The sequence below is a fragment of the Glycine max genome, chromosome 6 (genome assembly GCF_000004515.6).
Source record: "Glycine max cultivar Williams 82 chromosome 6, Glycine_max_v4.0, whole genome shotgun sequence".
In the NCBI taxonomy this organism is placed as follows: Eukaryota; Viridiplantae; Streptophyta; class Magnoliopsida; order Fabales; family Fabaceae; genus Glycine; species Glycine max.
In genome coordinates this window covers 7,046,601-7,055,843 of record NC_038242.2, presented here as the reverse complement: position 1 = coordinate 7,055,843, position 9,243 = coordinate 7,046,601, and the positions used below count along the sequence as shown (strand labels likewise).

Here is a 9,243-nt window from a genome sequence, read left to right as displayed (position 1 = left end):
TGTGTTCAAGAATGTGCAAATGGCACTCGAAAAGGAGCTGCTAGTTTTTGCTGTTTGTTTTTTGTTAGGATGGTTTGACATTGAAAGTTTAAAAATTAATTTTTTAAATTATAAATATTTAATAAAATTTGTTGTCAAAATAATTGAAAAGTATAAAATAAATAAAATAATGATTTATTTTTAAAATTATAATAAGAAAAATTATCAATATAATATATGAAGGATAAAAATAAAAGATAATATAAAAAATTAAAAACTAAAAATTAACATTTTAAAAAATTAAAAATTAACTGAAATATTTTATCGAGTTTAACCTTCATAAATAATAATCATAATTTATCTGGGTTCTATGTTAATTTAATATATTTTTTATTTGCTGATAAAAAAAATATGTGAGTGCACCACATAATCCGATTACATCCACTAATTTATGTAATAATTTTGAGTTGAATATGATTGATAATTTAGCATTGTGTTACATTATTGAGAGGGAGTGAAATGTACACTTAAATTTTAAATACTAATTTTATAAGAAGAAAAAATCCATATGGCTTTTGATATGAGAACGTAAATTCATTTACGTGTAGAATAATATAAGAAGGGTTTGCTAAAAATTCTATATGACATGGAGAGTTTTCATATTAAAACAATTAATAAACTTATCAATAGTCATTATATTCATTAGATATATCATATGTTAGGAGAAAAAACATGTTATGTAACGATCATATAAAATGATTTATAGTATCCTTTAATCATAAATTATTATATATCATTAGTTTATTATATTTTTACATATTAATGTAATTATTTTTATATTGTCATATAATTATTAATTATTATATACATATATATGTGTATTGTTTAAGATTCATAAAATACATGTGACATTCTATGTAATATTTTGAGACACGTGTTAATTCCTATGTCAGTCATTCTTCTTTGGAGTGCAAATGCTCGACCCTCAGCCGGATTTTCCAATCAACAGGTTATCTCTAACATAATAATATTTGAATATCTGATCCATTGATAGATAATTAATTATCTATAAGGTCACATATTATCTACAAGGTACGATTATCTTCTACCTTTTATTTATAAACAAATGTTTATCTCTAATATTATTTATAATCTTTCGACTATTATATACAAGCGAAAATTATCTGTAAAAGATATAACAACCCTACAAACAAAGACTAACAGTCACACTCAACCCTTAAAAATAAGCATGTGTCCCCTTCTCTCTCACTCAAGTTATACTTAAGCATTTAATTATTTTATTATCTTAACTTATATTATTACTTGAGTATCAAAGTTGTTCATTTTGTAGGTTTCCTCTCCTTTCAAAGACACATTTTTAAATTGACGTGTGAAATGAAATCCTACTTCATTCACCTCTATCCTAATATGTTAGGATTCCAAATTTTGATAAGAATAATATATAATTAAAAATTATTTATTTATAATAAATAATTTTAAAAGTATATCTAAACTAATGTTTAATTAGTCAATAATGTAAAATTTTTATTCTGACAACATATTAAATTAAACTAAATAGTCGATTTTATTCCGCTGAATAAAGTGTGGTAATTCATTTTATGATTGACGCCCCTCCCCAAAAATTATTTTTATGATATAAAATGATTGTAATCAATTTGTAGATTGTATCCGATTGTGGCAACTATCAAAGATTTCATTGGCAGAGCTGGTCATTATTTTTGGGGTCATGCCTGTAGAGAAGCTGCCCAAGTAGTTTATGCTCTTGTAAAGTTTGGTTTTTCCATTTAGGGAGAGGGTAGAATTTTATACTATTTTGCTTTCCTTTCTTTCCAGTCTTGTTTTGACTGAAGTATATGGTATTTCTTTCCCTTGTGGTTTTTAATAGATGTCCTTCTCTTGGACCCGGGGTGTCTTAACCACATGTTAGGAAAAAAAAAATTATAGATTGTATTGCAAAATGAGTAAAGTCTCATTATGCACTAAATACTTTCGCTATCACATTCATTACTTTCAGAAATGAAGCTTAATTAAACCGCAATTAGTACCTTTTTTTTTGCTGGGGTAAGTGAATCTCCATTTGAAACAGCGACATTTGCACTCTTTCTGTTTCTGCTTTCTAGAACAACAAGAAACTTGTCATTTGTTTATTTAGAAGAAAAAAAAATAGTCAGTTTCGGCGGCTAGACACTTCCGTATGTCTCCTGCTCTCTTCCTTATCGCTTCTCCTTACCTTCGAATTAAATTATAAATCCCTAGCCAGTAGCTAATATTAATTTTATTTTTAAAAGAACGATATTATCAATATGATTTTTCGTTGTCAAGATAGCAAAAATCCAAAATAGAATCATCTATTAAGGACAAAATAATCAAATATGTAGTCGCAGTTTATGCAATAATATTTCCGTAATACATTGTTGGCTGATAAAAAAGTGTAAGTTGTTGCACTGACACGTACCATTGGCTTGATATTGTATTTTTGCTTTCTTTTGTGTAAACGCCTAAACGGTACAATATTTGGATGAGAATATGTATGGATAAGTGAGGGTAAAAAATGATGTAAATGATTGCATCAACATCGCTTTTAAATACTAAAACTCGGGTTGTATAATTGAATTGCAAATTTGTTAGCAGCTCTACTTTTCATTTTGCATATTTTGTTTTGTGTTAAATAAAAAAGGAAATCTAAGTCATTTGATAGAATAGAATGAAAATGTGAATATTATAAATTTTTGATATCATATTTAATTCTTACCGATAATTATTTTTTTTTGGAACAACGTATAAATTCACTTGTCTTTCTAAATAAAATAGAATTATGTCAACGGTTGTGTCAAAAACACTAAATAGACGCGGGGTCCCTCTTGCTCATATTCTAATTTAATCAAATCCATTTGCATATTTAGCTACTCCAAAGGTGGCCCTCAAAAAAACAAAATAAAAAAAACTACTCCAAAGGATACACCCACTCGTGGTTATTCACTGTTGTTTCCGACACCAATACAAGAATAATATCGAGTGTAAATTTTCTTTTGTTGATTTATAATCTACTAGTTTCTTTCCAAATAAAATTGATTGCCATACAATGTTTTATTGGCCTATAATATTATAGGTATTAATTAATCCAATAGTATTTGAACTGAGATACATATACCGACAAACATACTTCCGTAATCACTAGAGAAACCCCCAAATTCAGGCTCTAAATTTTGATTTGAAATATCCTATTTTCAGTAAAAATATTTATCTATATCTCACAGTAATATCATCATCGATCCGATCCCTATCTATATACATAACGTGGGAGTTCATTCAATTAGATAATAACCTACAAAATATCCTCCTTTAAGTAAAACATCTATTAATTAGATAACTAATGTACAAATATTATTTTGCTTAATCAATAAATCAAGCACCTCTCATTTTCTTTCCTATAAAAAAGCAACGCACCAATTGTGCAATAACAATAGTAGTTACTCCTTAATATTGTTTTGGTGTAGTATTTTCTTTCATTTTATCTTGACAAAAGGATCTTCTTTCTTTTGTTTTTAATGCATTATATATTTGTTTTTTCTTTTCAGGGTAACACGGAGGTGTTCTACTGTTCTTTGTTCATGCAATCATTTATGATAGTCTTGCCTAAGTCAATGACTGTATCTGTATGTACATACTACATACATTGACACTGGCTGCTTCCAGTTTCATATCCGTCTACTTGGTGGGCCTTCTTCCACACGCATTCAATCACTGGTCCAAGGGACGATAGGAAAAAAAAAACTAGTGAATACTTAACAAAACTAGTTGAGTAAAAAAAATCAAACGAAAAAATCAAATGCTTAATTACAAAAAGTGTCCTTCTATTTTTTCTATTTCACTAAATCAGTTTTTCTATTTTTTAATTCACTATCAGAGTCATTCTATTTTTCCAAATTTACTATCTAAGTCTCCAGGAGAAAAATTGAACGTTGATTGTTAGCTTAAAACATTGATTGCATAATCGAGTCCTTCCTCTTACCTCCCAGTGCTTCAAATATGAAGACTTGTAACAATTCCACCATGGACCGGTCAATGTTGAAGCTTTTCCTTTTGGCGAACAATGCCATTGTCCAGGGAGCTGAGTTTCCGCCTTTGCCGTTTGTGATGTTGCCATTGCAGTATTTGATGTCGAGGAGGAGAAACGATGTAAGGGAGATTATGGTTGTCAAAACGCACACCTTGTTGTTGTTTTTGAGATAATTTTTAGTTACCTAATTACTGATGAGGGTAAATTGGAAATATCTCTTAAACGACCAATTATATGCGGACACTTGTTATTCAACGTTCAATTTTTCCTCTGGGGACTCAAATAGTGAATTTGGAAAAATAAGAGGACTCCGATAGTGAAGCAAAAACATACGGGAACTGATTTAATTAAATGAAAAAAAGGGTTAAGCCAAAATCAAAAGAAGAAAAGGACCGTTGTAACAAAAACACAAACATGAACAACCTTTTGTCTTGTAAACTACTGTACATCATAATCCAACGATGTCGTTAGGCTTAAGATGCTTTACCGCATGATTGGGTAAGTGGGTCAGACCGCCTCGCATAAGGTCTGCCTACATAAGGCCGCATTGATAGCAAATCACCATCTCATACTCTTACACAGACTTAATATATTGATCCACCCACGTCTTGTGGCCCAAACAGGCTGGTCCACCAACCTAATTAAAAAAATCTACAATTAAAAAAAAAAAACAAATTCTAAAGAGAGAGAAGGACCGTGTGTTACGTTTAAGAGAGGAAACGAAAAACCTAAACGATAGTGACGTGGTGGTGACATAATGAAAATGACAGATCAAATCGTGGTAAGGAGATCCGCACAGGGAGAAGTGGAGAATAGAGTGTGAGGCCGTGAGTTGCACACGCCGACACACGTGAGGAGGGGCTGGCGTCGCGTCACGGTGGTTATGGGCATGAGACGCAACGTGCTACATGAAGGAAGTGATGGTTATGACAAAGAAGAAGGAACGAGTGAACATTGAAGGAGTGGGAAGAAGTTTATTGTGCGTTATTGTGTTATACTTGTGCATTTAGTGTGTTGTGTTGGTCGGTGGTTCGAGGTATGGGACAACCCGCGAATCCCACAGTCCAAAATTGTACAACACACAAATTATACAAAGTGGATCCAAAATCCTACATAACTATTAATTCTTAAAAAAATTTGATCTATAATCTATGCTAACCACAACCCCACAAATCGATTCATGAACCTAAACCTATTTACATACCGTGACATCACGGCCATCTTTTTTCCTTCAATGTCACTACTTAAACTATGTTGAAATTGAAAGTCCCAAATAAAAACAGAGGTCCTCGCAGCCATTTTCTTTGACACTCTCCAAACATGTTCGCCACCTTTCGACTCCTTCTTCTTCTCTCATTCCTCTCACTACTCACCAGCGCCCAATCCGAAGACCAGCGTCAAATCCTTCTGAACCTAAAATCCACCCTCCACAATTCAAATTCCAAACTCTTCCACTCATGGAACGCCACCAATTCCGTTTGCACCTTCCTCGGAGTCACTTGCAACTCCCTCAATTCCGTCACGGAAATCAACCTCTCCAACCAAACTCTCTCCGGTGTTCTCCCGTTCGACTCGCTCTGCAAACTTCCGTCGCTTCAAAAACTCGTGTTCGGTTACAACTACTTAAACGGGAAGGTTTCAGAGGACATTAGAAACTGCGTTAAGTTACAGTACTTGGACTTGGGAAACAACCTTTTCTCTGGTCCCTTCCCCGACATATCTCCTCTCAAACAAATGCAATACCTGTTTTTAAACAAAAGTGGATTTTCGGGAACTTTTCCGTGGCAGTCGCTGTTGAACATGACGGGTCTGTTACAGTTAAGTGTCGGAGATAACCCTTTCGACTTAACGCCCTTTCCCAAAGAGGTTGTGAGTCTCAAGAATCTCAATTGGCTCTACCTATCGAACTGCACCCTCGGATGGAAGCTTCCGGTAGGACTCGGCAACCTCACGGAGCTCACCGAATTAGAATTCTCCGATAACTTCCTCACCGGCGATTTTCCCGCGGAAATTGTGAACCTTCGGAAGCTCTGGCAGCTTGAGTTCTTCAACAATTCCTTCACGGGAAAGATTCCAACCGGCCTGAGAAACCTCACAAAGCTTGAGCTTTTGGATGGGTCCATGAATAAACTCGAAGGGGATTTGTCTGAATTGAAGTACTTGACCAATCTGGTTTCGTTGCAGTTTTTCGAAAACGATTTGTCGGGGGAGATTCCGGTTGAGATAGGCGAATTCAAACGCCTCGAGGCTCTGTCTTTGTACAGGAACAGATTGATAGGTCCCATTCCTCAGAAGGTTGGTTCCTGGGCCAAGTTTGATTACATCGACGTGTCGGAGAATTTCTTGACGGGGACGATTCCGCCGGATATGTGTAAAAAGGGAACTATGTCGGCGCTGCTCGTGCTTCAGAACAAGCTCTCCGGCGAGATTCCGGCCACCTACGGGGACTGTTTGAGTTTGAAACGATTCAGAGTCAGCAACAACTCGCTCTCCGGTGCCGTCCCTCTTTCAATTTGGGGATTGCCAAACGTGGAAATAATCGATATTGAGATGAATCAGTTATCAGGTTCGATTAGTTCGGATATCAAAACCGCGAAAGCACTCGGTTCAATATTCGCCAGGCAGAACCGGTTGTCCGGTGAAATACCAGAAGAAATCTCAATGGCGACGTCGTTAGTGATTGTGGACCTGAGCGAGAATCAAATCTTTGGGAACATTCCAGAGGGAATCGGCGAGCTTAAACAACTAGGTAGCCTTCATTTACAGAGCAACAAGTTATCAGGTTCGATACCGGAATCTCTAGGTTCCTGTAATTCCCTCAACGACGTTGACCTATCTCGAAATTCATTCTCTGGAGAAATCCCTTCCTCGTTGGGTTCTTTCCCCGCTTTAAATTCTCTGAATCTTTCAGAGAACAAACTCTCGGGTGAAATCCCAAAGAGTTTAGCTTTCCTCAGATTGAGCCTCTTTGACTTATCGTATAACCGGTTAACCGGTCCAATTCCACAGGCTCTAACCCTAGAAGCTTACAACGGAAGCCTCTCGGGAAACCCTGGTTTATGCAGCGTCGACGCGATTAACTCGTTCCCGCGTTGCCCTGCTTCCTCTGGCATGTCGAAGGACATGCGCGCGCTCATAATATGCTTCGCGGTGGCTTCGATTTTGTTGCTCTCGTGTTTGGGCGTTTACTTGCAACTCAAGAGGAGGAAGGAAGATGCGGAGAAATACGGAGAGCGTTCGCTGAAGGAAGAAACGTGGGACGTGAAATCGTTCCACGTGTTGAGTTTCTCGGAGGGAGAGATTCTAGATTCCATCAAGCAGGAGAATCTCATAGGAAAAGGAGGCTCGGGGAACGTGTACAGGGTCACTCTTTCCAATGGGAAAGAACTCGCGGTGAAGCATATTTGGAACACCGATGTCCCTGCAAGGAGAAAGAACTCGTGGAGTAGCACCCCCATGCTTGGGAACAAGCACGGTGGTGGTGGGAAGTCAAAGGAGTTTGACGCGGAGGTTCAGGCTTTGAGCTCCATAAGGCACGTGAATGTTGTAAAGCTTTTTTGCAGCATAACCAGCGAGGATTCGAGCTTGTTGGTGTACGAGTATTTGCCCAATGGGAGCTTGTGGGACCGGCTTCACACGAGTAGGAAGATGGAGCTTGATTGGGAAACCAGGTATGAAATCGCGGTTGGGGCAGCAAAAGGGTTGGAGTATTTGCATCATGGGTGTGAGAAGCCTGTGATTCATAGAGATGTTAAGTCCAGTAATATTTTGTTGGATGAGTTTTTGAAACCTAGGATTGCAGATTTTGGACTTGCTAAGGTTATTCAGGCCAACGTTGTCAAGGATTCCTCCACTCATGTCATTGCCGGAACCCACGGATACATTGCTCCTGGTTAGCATTTACTACTAGCTCCTGTCTTTTTATAAGAAATAAGTTTTAGTGTATTTTGTATGTTAATTTGACAATCTTTAATCATGCTTATTAATGTATGGATTTTGTTTGAATTGGTGTAGAATATGGCTACACGTACAAAGTGAATGAGAAGAGTGATGTGTACAGCTTTGGAGTGGTGTTGATGGAACTAGTAACTGGGAAAAGGCCAACTGAACCAGAATTTGGGGAAAATAAGGACATAGTGAGCTGGGTTCATAACAAGGCAAGGAGCAAAGAGGGACTTAGGAGTGCGGTGGATTCGAGAATTCCGGAGATGTATACAGAGGAAGCTTGCAAGGTGTTGAGAACAGCAGTGCTGTGCACGGGGACTCTTCCGGCTTTGAGACCAACCATGAGAGCTGTGGTTCAAAAGCTTGAGGATGCCGAGCCTTGTAAATTGGTTGGGATTGTTATTACCAAAGATGACAGTGAAAAGAAAATAGGAGTCAACGACAAGTAATGTATTGTATTCCATCCTCCATAGTTGGTTACAACCGGACTGAAGATTATGGATCATCATGAAGTTGAAGGGGAACCAACCACCTCCACGAGTTATCTATAATTGATGTAAATTTTCCCGGAAAGAGGGAACACTGTAAAATATTAGTCTTGGCTTCTTTAATGTCTATTTTAAAGTGGAAGACTTGTGTAGTAAAAGGGTCTGCATCTAGTACTCCCAATAAAAGAAAAAAAAGAGAAGCAAATTCCTTCTTCCTTAATTTACTAATTAAATGAAACTGGTAGTGTCCAAATAATTGGTTTTAATTTTTATCCTATCCCAGTCAGTGTATCATAAATTGGTATTTATAAGATGACTGTGACTAGTGTGCATATTCCTTCCTCTTTTCAATTTAGGATAACCTAAATCCAACGAAAACTGGATAATAACAGATGATTGTGCGATGTCATAAGGCAAATTGCCCCGGAACGGGTGAAGGAAAGACAAGGCTAATCGAATGCTTAATTTACATACATGAAAATGGCAGATAACTGATCTCTGATCCAAAATAGTATGTTCATGCATCTATATTGAGTGTTGTATTTTTTTTGTATCATTTATCGCTATCATCTGCCTCCTTTAGTCTTTATGAGGTAAGGTGTGCTAAAGCCAAATTCAGTTCATTTTGCTTTTATTCATTCACGGTCTACTTAGTGGATTCTAGACGTGGCCATTAATGAATGGTAAAGTAGTAAATTCCTTTTAAAAGATAAATTAAAAAGAAAAAGCTAACAAATACTTTCAAAACAC

General features: G+C 36.4%; 1 protein-coding gene across 1 annotated transcript; it reads left to right on the top strand.

Moving 5' to 3' along the window:
• The first annotated feature begins 5,015 nt into the window (after positions 1-5,015).
• On the top strand, positions 5,016-8,698 carry LOC100809356 (receptor-like protein kinase 7). Its single transcript, XM_003526471.5, has 2 exons — positions 5,016-7,952; positions 8,075-8,698. The coding sequence occupies exons 1-2, from the start codon at positions 5,381-5,383 to the stop codon at positions 8,452-8,454; spliced, it is 2,952 nt and encodes a 983-aa protein (XP_003526519.1). The 5' UTR covers positions 5,016-5,380; the 3' UTR covers positions 8,455-8,698.
• Positions 8,699-9,243: the final 545 nt, after the last annotated feature.